Source organism: Phalaenopsis equestris, unplaced genomic scaffold (assembly GCF_001263595.1).
Source record: "Phalaenopsis equestris unplaced genomic scaffold, ASM126359v1 Scaffold000356, whole genome shotgun sequence".
In the NCBI taxonomy this organism is placed as follows: Eukaryota; Viridiplantae; Streptophyta; class Magnoliopsida; order Asparagales; family Orchidaceae; genus Phalaenopsis; species Phalaenopsis equestris.
Window position 1 is genome coordinate 1,229,881 of NW_018164798.1, and position 19,446 is coordinate 1,249,326.

The 19,446-nt window shown below is 34.0% G+C and overlaps 1 protein-coding gene across 1 annotated transcript in view; it reads left to right on the plus strand.

Annotated features, from left to right (window-relative positions):
* Window positions 1-19,006, plus strand: part of LOC110026182 (nodal modulator 1-like) — a gene marked incomplete at its 5' end in the record, with an annotated part of 106,540 nt that extends 87,534 nt beyond the window's left edge. Inside the window, 6 exon segments of the mRNA XM_020727035.1 lie at window positions 8,119-8,210; window positions 8,574-8,808; window positions 14,886-15,128; window positions 15,130-15,243; window positions 18,527-18,600; window positions 18,673-19,006. Coding sequence (XP_020582694.1) covers window positions 8,119-8,210; window positions 8,574-8,808; window positions 14,886-15,128; window positions 15,130-15,243; window positions 18,527-18,600; window positions 18,673-18,760 — 846 coding nt within the window.
* Window positions 19,007-19,446: the final 440 nt, after the last annotated feature.

The following is a 19,446-nucleotide window of genomic DNA, read 5'->3' on the forward strand; positions in this document are numbered from 1 at the left end:
TTGATCCCCCGTGTGGCCCCCTTGAATAAGAACATAGTTTAAAGATAAATAACTTCTAATGTTTTAAACGCTTAATGAATATTAAACCCCCTAATAATTACTTCCAAATATGCAAATCAATACAAGCTAGCTGACTTGTAAACCCCCTAATAATTACTTCCAAATATGCAAATCCCTAGCTGACTTATTGAAATTAATAATCGGCTCAAAATACAAAGCTATGTGCATGTCTTGATGAACGTTCATTCACATGAATGTTTATCACCATCAGCTTTCATACCTTTCAAGTAGCTATGCATTCATGTGAATGATAAACTTTTCAAATTAAACTGAAACTAAAACAGTTCAATCCGCTTCATGTTAGCAACAGTTAAATTTTTAAAAGCAAATCATGAATGTATCAGTCGATAGCATGCACTCGTGAATCATGGTATATACTCGCAAATGAAATTCTTTTAAATGAGCCTAGTTGTTCACTATTATGTTTTACAGGTCATGTGGTCATGTCTACAATGACATGTAGGAAATGTTACTGGAATTAGTAAGGAAAATAGTGGAAACACAAAAAATAAACATTCATTAATATTAAAATAGGGTTACAACATGACTCGAATAAAAAATAGCAACATAGACACAAAACGACACCAACAACACTTCTAAATGTATTCTAATAGGTTGTGGAGATCGGAGGGGTTGTTCAGGATAGCTAGCGGGGTTGGTAATGGCAATAAAGTGTTGGTGGCAGCGAAGGGAAGGTGTGGAACTAAAGGGACAACAAGTGGGAAAGGGTTGTGGCTGGTCGACAACAATCGTGTGGCAGCTAAAAGAGGCTTGAAATGAAGGGGATACAGCTGGAGCATGACTACCTCCTCGGATACAACCCACAAAGGGGAAAGTGACTCCACATAGAGATCTGAAACTAAACACACTCAGAGCTAACCCCCTACATACCTAGCACAACAGTTTATAGGCTCCGACACAAAATGAGGGTAGAAAAATCCAGAAAAGTCTTCCCAAGTGCACTAGCTTGCAAGCTTCCTCCTGGATCACGACAGTTCACGAGTCTGTTCCGCGATTCTGCCCTCGCAAATTTTTTTCGCTGTCACGCGAGACTTCACACCTCTTCTGCAGTCGTCACAATAACTCGCGATCCCGCAAGTTTGTGGGGCTTCTGTCCCGCGAGAACAACACACCCGCATCGAGCGTTAGGGCAGCGGTCACATCATTTTTCTGGGTTTGAGGGAGCTTATACTTCATTGGTCGAAGTTTTAGATTCATAATCAGCCATCTTGCGAGCAAATGACCATTCGACCTGTCCTCTTGAGGCTGTGGACCACACTTATACTGTTGAGCCTTCCAAAAGTAACCTACGATCAGTTGAAATGGGCGTGCAATAGGAGTAATCTGATCCTTCTTGCACGGCAGTAATGCTATTGGTGCGACATTGTTCTGACATATCCTTGATCGTGTCTGCCCTGTATCGGGGGCGGGTGCCTCTTTCATCCTATCTGGTTTCATTACTAAAACTGATTTTTCTGACGCTGTTCTGTTGAAAGGTATCCTGTGACCTCAGATTCGTCGAAGGAAGGAGGGTGATGCGTTTCCCATCCTTAGTGAAGGAATAAGTGTTTATATCTGTCGTACTAAGTACTTCGGTTATATTGCCACAGTCGTCCAAACAAAAGGTGATAGACATCCATAGGGACCACGGCGCACCACACCTGGTCTTGCAACTGGCCTCCGATCGAAAATTCTACCAAACATCTTTGATTGATATTGATCCGATTCTTCTTCAACCACATCAGTGAATATGCCTTTGAATGTATCTTTGTTGCGAGTCCTAATTTCTTTGTCATAAGTGTCGATGCTCCGTTCTTACTGCTTCCGCGGTCGATGATGAGACTGAACACCTTTCTGTTCATTATGCAGCGGATGTAGAATATGTTGTGGCGAAGTCATTACGAATTCCTCATGTCCTCGGTTTGTATAATTCGTCGAATCACGAGCGTTTCTCCTTTATCTGGGGGAAACTGATTCTCCTCACTTTATTCGTCGATTCTCTTCATCACTAATTTCTTTTACGGTGCCTTGATCTATGAGTTTGATTACCTTGCTCGAGGGGCAGCTGGGGGTAATGTGGCCATAACCGTGGCATTGGTAGCACTTCCTGGCCGACATAGTGCTGGGGTTGCCTTTCTCTTGTTTCTTCTTGATATAATCCGTAGTGTCATTCTCCAGCTCAAGCTTGTATATGTTTCCAGAGAGATCCCTGTCAGTTGTAGTAACTGTAGGTGACAGCCCGCCTGATGGTTGTTGCTTGAAAGTTGATTGTTGCTGACTCTGCTTTTGTCATCTTTCCACCTTCAAGGCTAATGTTTGGGCATCCCCTAGCATCCAGTATGGTTGTAAGTGTACCACATTGTTGATGGCGACTTTCAAACCCCCGAGATGTTTTCTATCAGTTCGCATTTCATCTGAAAGTGGTCGAATTGGGCGGTGAACTTTTCAATTGAATGATTACTTGTGGTCGAATTGGGCGGTGAACTTTTCAATTGAATGCTCTGCTGTAAGTTATGGAGTTTTAGAAACACATTCTGATGATAGTCGGGTGAGAGGTATTTTTTCTGCATTAATTTCTTCATTTTCTTCCACTTAGTGATCTTTTCACTGCCTTTCCTCTTCCTCCGCCTCTGCGCATTTTCCCACCATACGGAAGCACCTTTATTCAGTTTAATAGCGGCTAGCTTTACCCGATTGTCTTTTGGTACATCTTTATATTCGAAAATCCATTCAACGAATTGCAGTCAGTTAGTAAATTCATCAGGATCCATAATTCCTTTGAACTTTAGGACATCTTGATGCCAAAGTTCCGCTGACCTCCATAAGAAGCCTCTTCTCTCGGCCTCCTATGATATTGGATACCAAAACTGCACGGTTGGTATTCTTCGTTGTTGTGATATTCCCTGTGGAAGGGATTGTGATCCTCGTCTCTATTTGCCTTACGATTCTCTAGATCAAGGACGAAGGTAATCTCTTTCTGGTTCTCGTCATCTAACTCAGCTAGTCTCTGTTGCAGACGAGGAATTTCACATTGAATCTCTTCCTGAGTAGAACTTGATCTATCTCTCTATGGTGGCATGGCTCTAGTTGGGAATTGAAAGAACAAGAAGTTGATGGAAGTGAATCCGGTAGTGGCGGGTAATGGGGAACCCCAGGATAAGATATCAAATGATATCGGAATTAGTAAGGGAATTAGTGAAAACACAAAATGCAAACTTTCATTAATATTCAAATAGAGTTACAATATGACAAATAGAAAATAGCAGCACTAACGCAATAAGAAACCAACAACACTTCTAAATGTATTCTAAAGGGTGGTGGAGATCGGCGAGGTGGGTCAGGATGGCTAGCGGAGTTGGTGACAGCAGTAGAGTGTTGGTGCCTTCGAGTGGAATGTACGATATTGAAGGGAAAGAAAATGGGAAGGGTTGTGGGTGGTCGACAACGATCTTGTTGTGGTTAGGAGACACTTGAAAGGGTAGACGGTTAAGGGGATTGAAAGAGATAGGTTAGGGAGGATAATAGGGGAAGATACAATCACCACCGCAGAGGGGATACAGTCGGAGCACCACCATCTCTTCGGATACAACCCACAAAGGGGAAAGAAGCTCCATACAGAAGATTTGAAATTAAACACGCTCAGATCTGATCCCCTACATACTTAGGACAATAATTTATAGGCTCTGACACAAAGGGAGGGCAGAAGAATCCAGAAAAGTCTTCCCAAGTGCGGGAGCTTGCAAGCCTCCACCCGCATCACGACGGTTTGCGAGTCTCCTTTATGATTCTACCCTCGCGGGAAATTTCCCGTTGTTGCGCGAGGCTTCGCACCTCTTTTGTCGTCATCGCCATACCGAGAGTTTGTGGGGCTTCTGCATTGCGGGAACGATGCATCCACATCGGGCGTTAGGGCAGGGCCCGCCTCACGAGAAGTCAATCATTGAAAGCAATTTTATATGCCTAAAATTAATATTTCTGAATATTGCACGGTAAATTTAAATTGTCTCACTACCCTACATTTGTGCAATTACTTCGAAGTTTATTTTAATCTAAAGAATTAAACTTGATATATATGTGTGCTCTTGAGTAGGCTAAAAGTTCGATGCTCTATGTTGGCAATATTGGAGTTTAACTAGAGTTGTGCTGAAAATGCTTAAAATCAACCTTATTCTAATTCAACGAACTTCGTGATGAAGGATTTAGAGCTGGATGCTCTATAACAAAAATTACAAAAGTATTTGTCCACCATTTATATACAACCTTCAAGGCTTTTTATAAAGAAAATTCACGTCGTAATTAGAACTTTTTCCTACCACGAGACTTGCAAAATGCAGTAATAACTTCAACTTACATGTTCGATCTTCTATGTACAAATGATTAAGTCAGTAAAGTTTGTGATGTAGTAAATTTTTAAATAAGTTTAAATAATATGTGAATCACAAATTTGATTCTCCATGTACAAATTATTGAGTCAATGTGATCTATAATGCGATCAACTTTCATAAAAGCTTAAATCATAGGCAAATCATGAACCCGACCCTCTAAAGGAAAAGCAGTTGATTATGTTTGAAATGACAAAATGTACTTGTTCAAATGCCCCTAGGATGGGTATAGTAACTGTATATTATAACCTGAGAGGGTCCATTTTTGATATTCAAAACTTTATTTTTCAAATTTTCTCTTTTTAAAAATGAAATTCATCAATTTACATAAATATTTCTCAAGTGGTTACCTTGTCTGCAAGCCATGGTCACGAGCTTCATCTTTTTAAGTCATGTCCCTATCTCTATAGAACCAATTGATAAAACTTTTACCTCTCTATGAATAATTGCAAAAGCTAACAAAAAGAGATCTCTAGTTAACCAATTTTCTAGTCGATCACTTGGTTGTGTAACAAATTAAATTATTTTTGGTTTTTTACTCATTTTTGGGCATAATGGTCTTTTTAAAAAAAAATTTAGTTCATAAATTGAAACTCTTGGGCTATGTCAATATAATATGCTCATAAATTTCAATTTATAGACCGGATTCTCTAAACACGGAGTAGAATTGACATATTTTAATGCAATAAATATTTAAATGGTTCAAAATATTATGCAAAACACAAATTAGTCTTTTGCTGACAAACAAGTAGAATCAACAGGAAGTGAAACGACAGTGCTACCATTTAGATACCTCAAAGATAGCTATGTTAACAAAAGATCTCAACCGAATGGACTTATTTTTAAAATAAAATCTCTCAAATTAAAAATACAAACACTTAAATATTCTACCCGTTGATAACCACATTAACAGCAAATCTCAGCCCAATGGGGTCCATTTTCAAAGAAAAGCGTTTTAATTTTAAATACAAGCATTGGAAATATTCGCAGTTAATGTTGGTTGTGTTGACAAATAATCTCAACCAGAAGAGACTATTTTTATAATGCCTGAAATCTTAACTGAAGTAATTTTTAGCTCAAATCAAAATCGGAATATTAAAATCTCTTAAATGTTATAATATTCAAATTATTTAAGTAGAATTTTACAATTTAAAGCAAAATCCATCCAGACTCTTAAGCAATTTGTTGGAATTGAAATATTTAAGATCAACTCGAATTCACTGAAAGAATGCCATATTAAGTGTATTTTAATAATAACACTAAAATGGCCTCATATGAGTAAGAATGAGACATGGGTACTGTGTGATTTATCATAAAATGTTACCATAAAAAATAGTGGTTACAATCAGGGCCCTCTGATCAAGCGGCTCATCATAAAATGACAATCATATTATGGTCATTATTGAAGTCCGCATGCTCCCAATGGCTTCATTCTTTTTATTGTGTTTCATAGAGTGTATCTATAATGACCATTTTCTACTTCCTATGAATTTAAATTTATCTATTTAGGCAAGCATCCATCTTAAGTTTACAAGATCACCTTGGACGCTGCAACCTATAATTGTTAATAAGAATTTATTGATCATTTTGGGTTGAGTATCTTCTATGATTGGATGAACTAGGGACTGTGACCTACCGTGATAATAAATCGTGAGATCTTAATCAAATTTGTCATCATTTGTTTAGGAAGATTTTGATAAAATATTTTACTCTTAACTAATTGTTGTTGCTATATGATAATCAATTACCACTATAATGACCAGCTTTAATAAAAAATATCTCTCATTATAATAAAATGGGTAATTAATCTCAAAGATTTATACCTGTGAGAAACCCCAAATTAGATCAAAAGTCCTTACAAAATGAGTACAATTATCAGAGTAGTAGCTTAATTTTAATGTAATCTGCCTTTTTTTGGCTTAGAAAAATTATGTTTATTTTAGAAAATCAATTTAATTTCATGCTAAGAAGATTTATTATGAAATCTATTTGGTTAAGACATTCACTCAAATATAGAGGATTAAAAAAAATTTTATATGTTCTTTATTGATTTTGAGAAGATTTATGTTTGGATACCCACAATAATTGATTTGATGCGCATTTATGCATAATTTTCGTCATACATAGATGTTGTATATTGGAGTATGTATTAGTATTATGAATGCTTGTTGAGTGACCATAGAATTTTCACTCACAACAAACTTATATTAAGAGTCAACATTGATACCATATCTATTTTCTATTAAATATTGAGATACTGGCAATTGATAAATAAAATGTGGTGCCTATTCTATGCTTTTTGAAGATATTGTTTAATTTGTAAGACATCCATCGAAATGTTAACGTTGCGTAAATGAATGATATGCTTAGAAGATGTAGGTTTTTGAATTAAGACTATGTATATATTGTCCAATTTTATCGGATGTGATGTTAGTATTTGTGTTTCAATATTATTAGAGAGCACAATAGATCTAAATATTTTGGATTTTTCAAATTAAACAAAAAATGGTGCTATAGACGAGGATAGTGCGTTTCAAGATGAATGGTTATACTTGAGAGGTGCTTGGAGGGTTTTGTGTGAGCAGAGGATGTCTCCGAAGGATTAAAATTAAATTTTATAAAATCATCATTGTCAACTATGCATAAATCTGATTATAAGTTGTAAAGAAGTCATTTATGTTTAAATTTAGTTGATAGAAATAAGAATATTAATATATACGTGCAGCAAAGAAATCGTTTTATTAGAGGAAATAAAATAATAAAAATTATTATTGGGTGATTTGAATACGTGCTGTGGGTGATAGAAAATGTTGCTATTTAATTAGTAGATAAAAATTGTGTTAGAGAGTTGGAAAAGAAATTGGGTAGGCTTAAGCTTACATAGAAGTTATTCAAAATTATTTGTTGAGAATATATTTAATGCCACAAAAATCATTCAATAAAATGAATAAAAAATGAGGATTTTTTGCATCAATACAAAATAATTTGGATAAGGCTAATGATGAAGATGATGATGGTGATAAAGTATATACTCAAAGCTTTCTTCTTTTACTTCTCTTATTGCTAGTAAGTTTTTCTAAAAAAATATCTATTATTCTTCAAATGAATGGCCATCAATCCAATGTTCTTATTACTTGTATTGCATTGGCTGATCATGTACTTTATAATTTTGAGAGCTGTATTTCTTCTAAAAAAATATCTATTATTCTTCAAATGAATGGGCATCAATCCAATGTTCTTATTACTTGTATTGCATTTGGCTGATCATGTACTTCATAATTTTGAGAGCTGTATTTTTCAAGGAAATATATTTTGTCAGTAAATGATGCTGAAACCAAACAATTGTGATAGGGCTAATGATGATGATAAATTATGTGCTTGAGACTTTCTTCTTGTGATCCTCATTGCCTGTAAGTTTTTGCAGAAAAAAAAATCTATTATGCTTTAAAGAAATGGTCTATCGATCTAATGTGACTATTGCAAAGAGTAGATTGTTCGTCAGGTTGCTTTATAGTTTTGAGAGCTGTATTTCTTGAGGAAATGCATGCTTGATTGTCAGTAAATGCACATCTCTTTTTTGATCATTTATTGTGTTTGTTACAGTTATAGTTTTATCAAATAAATTCCGTATTTTCATCTTATTACTGATGGAAAAGCTTACTATTTTGCTTTTCAGGAATATGCTTTTTCCCCATCAGCAGTTGCAATAGACTTGGAATCTGGAGATTCTAAGGAGGTCTTTTTCCATGCAAAACGTGTTGCATACAGGTTCACAGTTCTGTTCATCAATAAGTTCTAGATCTTTTGCTAGAATAGAGAATTAAAACTTAAGATTATCTGTATACACTGGTTACTTTTCAATGCTCTTGATTTTTCCTTGGTCTTATTGAGTCTCTAGGGGTTAAATTTTCTTATAATGGTTTGTTAGCTTTAGTGTAGAATTCTTTCTTATAATGGTAATATAGCTCTTTTAAAGCAGCTTTAAATTAAATTTAATTATACTTAAATCAGATATTTTAACTGTTAGCTAAATGTGCACAATATACTCATTTTATTCGACTTTTCCTCTTCTTCTTTCTTCTTTGAGTATAACAACCTATATTTAATGATTGAATTTTCCATTTATTGCAGTGTCTTGGGCACTGTAACGTTAATTTCTGGCCAGCCAAAGGAACGTGTAATAGTGGAGGCACGTTCAGAGTCTCATGATTTTTACGAGGAAGCAACAACAGATGATGCTGGAAGTTTTCGTCTTAGGAGTCTTCTCCCAGACATAACTTATACGATAAAATTAGCTTCAAAGGAAGACCACAGATTTGGAAGCTCAAGGATTGAGCGTTTTTCTCCAGACCATCTTTCAGTGAAGGCAAGCCTTTTGCTAACCAGTCATCAACTGCATACTTTTTTTCTAAGAATAAATTAGCTGCCAACAAAATGGACTTGGGCACGTTAAATGATGTTGCTTCATCTTTTGCATTACACATAAAGTAAAAAGAGCTTTTAATGATTGAAAGAAATGAAATATAAAAGCTTAACTCTATCAGGAGTCACCCTCTATAGTTTTAGCTGGAGATGTAATTGTACTCGGGCACGTTAAATGATAAAGAAAATGATAAAAGTTATCCTCAACAGTCAACTCTTGAAAGAACTTTTATATGATAAAAATTTATATAAAAGTACGAAATAAGAGTTGACTGTCAAGGAAAACTTGTTTTGTGAACTGCAATATAAATTTTTATCATATAAGTGAATTCCAAATTTCTTAAACAGCCAATATGACAAAAAAGATGCCAGCATTGGCTAACTTTTTAGTCAATTTCACAATTGAAAGTACGAAATAAGAGTTGACTATCGAGGATGACTTGTTTTGTGCACTGCAATATAAATTTTTTAATTTGACTTTGGTGTTCAGATTGGCCATGCAATATGAGATAGAATTTATTTTTTTTTCTTGACATTCACCACATCATGTCTGTTCTCAGTAAGAAGATTGCCATAGATTTCTACACGGCCTTGAAGATCAGTTGAAGTTGGTTTTAGTGATGTTCGAAATTAACGATTTTTCAGTGTTAGTTGAAAGAGCCAAACGAATTGAATATGAACTGAAATTTTCAGGTCAGCGTTGACAACCTTAGTTAGAAATCTGAAGGTAAGCATAAGTAGTCGTAGTTAGAAAAGCCAATTTGTAAAAAAAAAAAAAAGTGAAAAAAGGTATTTTGGGTGGCGTTTAATGGGTTCAGGAAAATGCTAGAAATGACATCCTTAGATGAACTGTCTGTAGGAAAATAAAAGAGACAACATATCACTGACAATGACATGGACAACTCACGAAATTTTTTAAAGGTATTTAGTTTAAAAAAAATACAGTTTTTGTGAAAGCCTTCAATATGAACAAACGGTGTAACTTTAGAGCGCAGAACTAAGCAACCAGTAAAAGTTAGAATTTCTGCAATTATCGCTTAAGAAGCTAAGAATCTAAAGAAGTGGTTGCAAGTACGTTTCTGATTCAAGATCAGTTTGATACTATTCTATTCAATTCAGGTGCATCACATTCTTTCATTTCTACTGAGTTTGCAATCACTTTATATGTTAATATTATGCACTTTACTCATGCCTTTTGTGTTATTATGCCTTCAGAAAGTGGTTTTTTTATAAAATAAATGTATTGTACATGTTAATGTTTATGATAAGAAGTTGCACTCATAGTTGACTATCGTACCAATTTAGGCTCTTGATGTCATATTAGGGATAGATTGTTTGGTAAAACATTTTGCTGCAATTGAATGTTGGATAAGGCGAGTGCAACTCAATTAACCTGGTGGAAAATCATTCATTGTCTTATGTGATCGAAATGCATAATCTTCTCCGATTAGTGCACTAAAAGGTAGAAAGTATTTGTGAATTGGGGAAGTGAATTTCGGGCTAAATTACATGTGCTAAATAAAGATGGGCAAGAATTGAAAAAACATCTCAGTTCTAGAATTTTTTATGTATTTCCTGAAGAATTGTCCGGGCTACCACCAGAGTTTGCAGGATAGCTCTGAAGATTTGCAAGAATTGAAATGTCATTTAAAGGAATTGATAGATAAGGGTTTTATCAGGTTAAACAATGCACCCTAGATTGTTCTAGTATTATTTGTCAAAAAGAAAGACAAATTTATGTGATTATGCATTGATTATGAAGAGCTGAACGTGGTGACTATTAAGAGCGCATATTATTTGCCAAGGATCGATGATCTACTTGATTAGTTAATCCCAAATTAAGTTGAGACTAGCATATCATCAGGTCAAAATTAAGGAGGCAGATATAATTAATATAACTTGTGGGATCATTTATGATCATTATGAATTCTTAGTTATGTCTTTCGACTTAACCAATGCTCATATTGTATTCATGGACCTGATGAATTGTATTTTCAAGTATTATGTGGATTAGTTTGTCATTATCTTTTTTGATAATATTTTGATATATTGAAGAATTGATGATAATCATGCAAGCATAAAATAGTATCGGAGCTACTGAGGCAGAATCAGCTATATGCAAAATTGTTAATATGTGAATTTTGGTTATGGAGTATTGCATTTTTTGGGCATTTTTCAGTTGACAAGGAATATTAGCTGATCCTCAAAAATGAAAATATTTGGGAAATACCTAATCCGAAGATGTTACAGATGTACGCAACTTTGTTTGGTCGGATATTACAGGAGGTTTTTTAAAGGATTTTCACCGATAGCTATGTCATTGTTCAAGCTAATGAGGAAAGATGTTTAATTTGAGTGGAATGCTAAATGTGAACACAATTTTCAAGAATGGAATAAATAGTTAACCATTGTTCCATTGTTAACTATTCTATTAGGTACAATAGGGTTCCATATTTACAGCAACACATCATGAAGAGGCTTGGGCATTATTCTAATGCAAAATAAAAAAGTTATAGCCTATGCATCTAGATAAAGGCACATGAGAGGAACTATTTAAAGCTTGATTTGTAGTTAGTTGTTGTAGTCTTTACTCTCAAGATTCGACAACATTACTTATATGATGTGAAGTGAGAAAACTTTATTGATCATTAGAGTTTAAAATATATTTTTACACCAAAAAAAATTGAGCTCGAGGCAACAAAGATGGGTAGAGTTGATTAAAAACTATGATCTGGATATATAATATTGTCCTAGCCAAGAAAATTTGCATTTGCTGATGCTCTGAGCCATAATTTTTTATATAGTGCAACCTTGATTGGTACTCAAGAGCTGCAATTGATAAAATAAATTAATACATTGCAATTGTAAGTTTGAAAACTAGGTGATATGAGGTATTTACATCAGTTTATAGTGCATCCAACTCTAAATGTTGGAATCAATGCAATTCACGATGTTAATAGTCAATATTTGAAACTCTTAAAATAACTTCAATCAGGATAGAGTTTAGATATCAGCGTTGATGAAAATGTTATTATAAAAAAAAATAGTTATGAGTACCTGCCTATTCTAATTCGAGACAAGAAAATCAACATGAAGTTCATCATTCAGGCTACACAATTCATCCAGACATCACTCAAATATACAAGGATTTAAAATTGATATTCTGGTGGCCAGGTATGAAGAAGGATGTTACTAAATTTGTGTCTAAATATCAAGTTTGTCAGATTGTAAAGGTTGAGCATAAAAAACCCAACAGATTCGCACAATTATTGCTTATATCTGAATAAAAATGGGAATAAATTGCAATATATTTTGTTATGGGATTTCCCGATCCAGACAATCATGACAATTTTTGGGTCATTATTAACATGTTAAAAAGGTCAACTCATTTCTTATCAATTTGATAGACAGATTCAGTTAAAAATGTGACTAAATTATCTGTTAATGAAATTTTCAAATTATATGGTCTTCCAAAAGTTATTATTTCTGACAGACATGAAAGATTCATGTCCGGGTTGTGGAAAGACATTCAACATGTTTTGTGTATGCATTTGAACTTTAGCACAACACTTCATCTACAAACCGGCAGAATATCAGGAATGAAAATTCAATTGTTGGAAGATTTGTTGGGACCTTGTGTTCTCGAATTTAGAGATAGTTGGGAATATCACATTGTAATGATAGAGTTTGCCTACAATAATAACTGTCAATTGTGTATCAAAATGACTCCTTTTGAACCACTGTATTTTAGGATTTACAAAACTCCATTAAATTGGGTTAAAGTTGGTGAACATCAAATGTTAGGTCTTGAATTAGATGAAACCACAAAGAAAATCAAGTTAATCAGAGACATATTGAAAACTGTTTAGGATCAACAGTAGAAATATTATGACCTAAAGCACAAAGCAGTAGAATTTCAAATTGGTGATTTTGTGTTTCTAACAGTCAAACCAATCAAATATACAGTTAGATTTGATTAGGGAATTAGTTGAGTCCTTGGTTCATTGATCCCTTTCAAATTATAGAAAGGATTGTTCCAGTTGCTTATGATTAGTTAAAAGTGTCATTTCTATGATTAGGTTGATGACTCTTATGAATATGCTTATGATTACTCGTGAATATATGAAGTTCATGTTTTATACAAGAGTCAAGATTTTTTGCTTATTAAATCCCATTTCTTTTCATGTTTTATACATTTACAACATATTGTACCATGTTTTGTGAATATATACATGAATTACATACGAGCATACAAGTTATTCTTTCCTGTATGTTAAATCTTATTTTAGTCTTGGTTATTTAGTTAAGCTTGTTGTTGTTCTCTCTACATTGTTGACTTTCAAAAGAATAAGGAGCTCTGAGGCGATTAGTTAGGTGCGACTTGTATAGTTTTTTCTTTTTATAATTTTGAGAGCTTGTATAAACATTTTGATATATTTTTTTATTATGTTGAATTTAACACCTCTTTATAGATTTATATGTTTTGATAATATGATTTTGATGTTTTTAAATGTGTATGAACGAATTATGAATGTTTTAAGTATATTTGTGGCAATTTAGTTAAACTAGTTCATCAGTAACTGAGTCATAATTTTGCAAGTCAGGATGAGTGCTGGTGAAAATTTAGTCTCACCAAATCGCTCGCTTCTATGACGCCTCAGCTGACCCTTAATTGGGGGGAAGTTGGCGTGTGAAACTTGAACACTTATATGATTACCTGATTGATAAATGAGTAATTTAGTGTTCAATTCATTTATGATTATGGTAAAATATCATTTCAAGTTTATAAATAAGCTTGTTTAGAAGCTCAATTAACTTTCAATGATATTCTCTTTTAAGACTTGATTATAGATTCAATTAATATATGATTATGTGGGGGTGTCGCTCTTTTCTAACTAAGACTATTTTGTTCATGAATACAAAGTCACCTGTTTATGCTATAGTTAGAATGCTTGTTTACTTAGCAGATCATTCACTCAGAGTCCATTTTTTTGCTCAGCAGGCTGCTATTAATAGGCTTGATAAGACTTATTCAAATAACTACCATGCTGCTCGTCAATAGCATCATTTGATTAGCTACCAAACTAAGCTTAAAACTAAGCACAAATAATCATAGTTTTAAATGAATTGATCTCTGAAACACTACTATAAATTGTCAAATTGAGCTCGAAGTTGAGTTTGAGCTCTTTTTTGCAACTAATTCAAGCTTGAGCAAGCTTTTGCTCGGCTCAGCTCGGCCAACTTTAATTATAGTAATGATGATAAAATGGCTGGAAATATATCTTGCTCAGCATGTCTGAGGGGGAAGGGGAATATTACTGCCCGTACTATTAACTATAGTTAAATCTTTTTACAGAAAAAATGGCATAGCATTCAAAATATGAAGCACCATTAGTTAGTTAGGGGAAGACATCAATTAATTGATAATGCATTTTTGATTAGCACGAGTTATTTTGATTTGTCTGATGTGATTGAGTTGCCTGCTTTGGTTGTGATAGCAAATGTTAGTCATTGAGTTGCCTGCTTTGGTTGTGATAGCAAATGTTAAAGTCATTTTATTGTTTTTCTTATCATTGGTTTAAGCTTTTACTCTCTTCTGCTTTTGTTGTAGATATTTAAGATACGGGCACTTGTTTTGAAGCTTTGATTTGGATTTTAATCTAAAATGTTTCGTTGTCACTGACTAGAACTACCATTAAAGTCTCGTACATAAATATTTACTTGACTAAAATGAACATCAAATGCAGGAAACGAGTGGATTTAAAAGAAGGTATTCAAAAGTGATTTTAAAAGAGCTGTTGCTGCTTTTGTTGATACGTTAAGAATTTAGTACATATTTGTCCAATTTTCAATCTTTTATGGTTAAACTTACGGCTCCCAGTTTTTCTAATATTGATACACTTTGCATCCACTTATTGATTTAATTATTTTGCATATTTATTTTTTATTCTGCCATCTTGCCGCATATAAATCAAATGACCATCATTCATTATTTTGATTCAATTCTGTCCCCTTGCCCAGGTTGGAACTGAGGATGTAACAGGAGCGGACTTCGTTGTTTTTGAAGAGCCTGAGACGACCATTTTAAGTGGTCATGTTCAAGGATACAATCTTGAAACATTGCAGCCCCATCTCTCAATAGAAATAAGGTCAGCAAATGACCCATCTGAGGTTGAATCAGTCATTCCTTTGCCAATCTCTTATTACTTCCAGATACGAGATTTGGCAAAGGGTCGTCACCTTTTGCAGCTTCGACCTGGCCTTGGATGGGAAGAGCGGCAAATTTGAATCTGAGGTCCTTGAAGTTGACTTGGTGAAGCAGCCCCAAGTTCATGTGGGTCCTCTCAACTATAAAGTTGTAGAGCACCAACACAAACAGGTATTTCTTTATCCATTTATTTGCAGATCATGAAATTGTGAATCTGATTACCTAATCTTAAAGTTACTTTTTGGTCCCTGCGTATAGAAAAATAACATCTTGGCTGAAAAAATTGCTTGATTTCACTATTCACATATAAGGTATTTGTATATAGAAACCAACAACAACAACAACAAACCATTATCCCACTAGATGGGGTCGACTACATATAAGCTGCTTATCATGAAACGTAGCACGCGGGCTGGCCGTGGTGTTCGGCCCTGCGGCCTGCATTCAGTGTAAAAACTCAAACGCGAAACAACAACAAACCATTATCCCACTAGATGGGGTCGGCTACATATAAGCTACTTATCATGAAACGTAGCCCGCGGGCTGGCCGTGGTGTTCGACCCGCGACCTGCATTTAGTGTAAAAGCTCAAACACGATTTCAGATAAGCTGGCGAAAGCGCCCGATCCAAATGGTACGGCGGTGTTTTAAAAACGCCGCTCGCACTTGTAAGCTGCCCCAAACAGGCCATCAGTCCCTCAATAGCTATGAGGTGCCGGCCAACCCACCTTGATTTTTCACACTTACCCGCAAACTAAGTCACATATATGTTAGAAAGGCCCAGTTTGGTATTCAATTCAGCGAAGCTGCCTAGAGATAAAGCTTTAGTGAAGATATTAGCGATTGGGAGATTAGTTGGAATGTTGATTAAGTGAATAATGCCACCATTAACCATTTTAGATATAAAATGTTTATAAATCTTAATGTGTATGGTCCTTTCATGATGCACAAGATCCTTTGCAATACTAATGATGACTTAGCAGTCACAAAAAATCTCTATGAGATTGACTATAAAGTATCACAACTCATTTAATAAAATTTGGATCCACATTGCTTCACAAATTCCCAAAGCAAAAGGCAGGTACTCATATTTTGCACTAATTTTAGAGACTATATCTTGCTTCTTGCTCTTCAATGTGACAAGATTTTTCCCATATATTGTAATAATATTGAGATATTGATCTTTTATCTCTTGCTCAACTAGCATTAATGTAAATTTCTACCTCCGTGTTGTCTGATTTCTTAAACAATAACCCTTTTTCAAGGATTTCTTTAAGAACCACAATATTCTATAAAACATCTCCAAATATTTTTCATCTGGACTTTTCATATTTTGACTCACGATGCTGACAGAATAAACGATATCAGGTCTAGTATGTGACAGATAAATAAACTACTCTACCAATATCTGGTATCTTCCTTTTCTACTTGTATTTTTTCTCCCCCTGAATGTAATCTTTTGTTGAATTTCATAGGTTTCTTAGCAGGTTTAAACCCCAGAATCAATGTACTTTCTTTGGGATATCACAATTGTTGTTTTGGACCTAGCCACTATCATGCTGAGAAAGTATCTCAGATTTTATAGATTATTGATTTCAAATTCAGTGACAGAATCTCTTTAAACTTATCAATCTTTTTTCACCATCATTTGTGAATATCATATCATATACATAGATAATATACATAGCTTTCTTAACTCCCTGCATATGCTTTATGAATAGTCAATATTGGCTTGGTATTTAGATGTATCCATTAGATTTCATAGTCTTGGCATACTTGTCAAACCCAGTCGATGGAGATTGTTTGAGTTCATATGGTGACTTTTTTAGTTTACACACCCTGTGTTTATTTGAGTCATTTTCTAATCCCGATGAGATCGTTATATAACGTTCTTGATATCAAGTTGATGCAGTCGCACACTTTTTGCACTTCCAAAGAAAGAACTCTTACACTGTTTATCTTGGCTACTGTGGTCCTTTGATAGTCTATCACATAAGACTGAGTATAATTTTTTGTCCTCCAACCTTGTCTTGAATCTCATAATGCTCTCATTTGTTTTGTATTTGACATTGAACACCTATTTGCACCTATTGGATCTTTTGGCTGGAGGAAGCTTTGTAAATGTTCTTGTACCATTTTGATTAAGTGCTTACTTTTAAGTGTTTAATGAATAGACTTGGGTATTTGCACGCTATCAGTATTAGATATAAGAACTTTATAAGTTGATAAATACTCATAGACAACATACTTTTTGATAGGATAATTTGTGCAACTTTTCCTATTTTCTCTCCTCGATTCCACCTCCTTTGGAACTTCAGAGATGCGTAGATTTAGGTTTGGTTTCGAATAGTCCTATGGTTGCATATTATCCTTGCCCTTCGATGGATTTCTTTATGCTATTGTACGCATGAAGTTTCTTGTGCATTTCTTTGTTGTCAATCTTAGGTTTGATATCCTCACGTGGTGGAACATGGGGACAAGATTGTTAGAGATAAGTAGAATGTATTGTGATTACTCTAGTTTATTGTGGGTATCCAGAGTAGTGTCACAAGTCTGATATTCACTCTCCCCCTGAATTTTAGATTTGGGGTATTAGGATTGTTTTTCAAAGAATGTAACATCCATAAAAAATATCATTTTAGAATAAAACCAAAAAAAAAAAAAAATTGAAGAACTATTGCCCCCATGCCAGGCAGATTTGAATCTGAGGTCCTTGAAGTTGAGTTGATTAAGCAGCCCCAAGTTCATGGGGATCCTCTCAAATATAAAGTTATAGAGCACCAACTCAAACATGTATATCTTGATCCAATTTTTTGTTGATCTTGAATTTGTGAATCTGATTACCTAATCTTAAAGTTACTTTTTTGTCCCTAAATAGAGCATAATTGATCTCACTGTTCGTTCTGTGCTTTCATTAGGACTAGTAGATGCTTCAATTTGCGAGATACTATTATCATCACTGCAGAAAATGTAATGCCAAGGATCTTTTATTTGCCATTTCGCTGTTCTATACCCAGCCTATGCGCACTCTAGTTTTTTTTTTTTTTCTAATTTGTTCAGTAATTCCAACCAATTAAGTGCCCCTTTGGCATCACTTTTATTTTCTATTATTTTATTTTTATTTTTTATTTTTGTTTTTGAGAACATGTTTGGATAATTTTACTTTTATATGTTTTTCTTTTTATCTTTTAAAAACAAATCATTTTGTTTTTAAAAAAAATTCCAAATACCTAAAAGATGTTTTAATTATTTTTTTAAAAAAAAACTTTTACAACTAAACATATTTTAATTCAAATTAAAATATAAACAAAATAAAATAGAAGGAAAAATAAAAAATTAAAATATAAAAGTGATCCCAAATGGGGGACTTAAGTTGCACTTGTCACAAGGAAAAGTATTGTTTTCCGATTGCATTTCTGTCCCTCCCCTAACTTTATTTATTTATTTCGGTGCAGGAACTCACACCAGCACCCGTATTTCCTCTTATTGCTGGAGTATTTGCTGTTATTTTAGTCATCAGCTTGCCAAGGTATTCGAATCTTTCATTTCTGAAATCCTTTGTATATTTGTCTGTTAAATTTAATTAACTTTTTTTTTGCAGATTGAAGGACTTATACCTTGCTGCAGCAGAGATAACACCTCGGAAGAAGGAAACGCGTAAGCCAGTTTTGAGAAAGCGAGCTAATTAATGCCCTCCAGAAGCATTTTTGTTCCTCTGAATATCATAAGTTTTCCAAACTATGATGTTTATTGATGCTTTCTAGTTCATGCTATTGTGTGTGAAACTAATAATGAACATTGAACTTTTTGTAAGTTTTATTTTTTGGTTATATATATAGTTTTATGATCATCAGGAATACATGTAGTGGTAATTTTTATATTTCTAGAGGAATAATGGTTAAAATAAGTTCATAACATGTGGAAAACTTAAAAAAGTAATGATTGTTTAATTAAAGGATTCTGTTATTGGTGCTAGTTGGATTGATGTTTTCTTTTTTGAAACTTATGTTTGTTTTTTTATGGAGAAAATTTGTATCAATCTTTTTTGTAACATATTCAGTGTCCTTCAAATGTTAGTTGTATCTTTTGATATTCATTAAATATTCCTTACAACTGATGCAAGCAATAAAATTATATGTTTATCTCGTTATGTATTACTTTGTCAGTTGTAAGAATTATTTCATATGTCCACAATTAATACTTAGTAAGTTGTATCAGTTGACATATATATTCATTTTTTTGTAATATTGTATTTTTATGATTAAAGTAAAAGGAAAATTTAATAACAAGTTGTGTTGCCGAGATGAGAATGATTAGGTGGATGAGTGGCTTTACATTTAGAGACGAAATACGTAATGAATATATCCGTGATAGG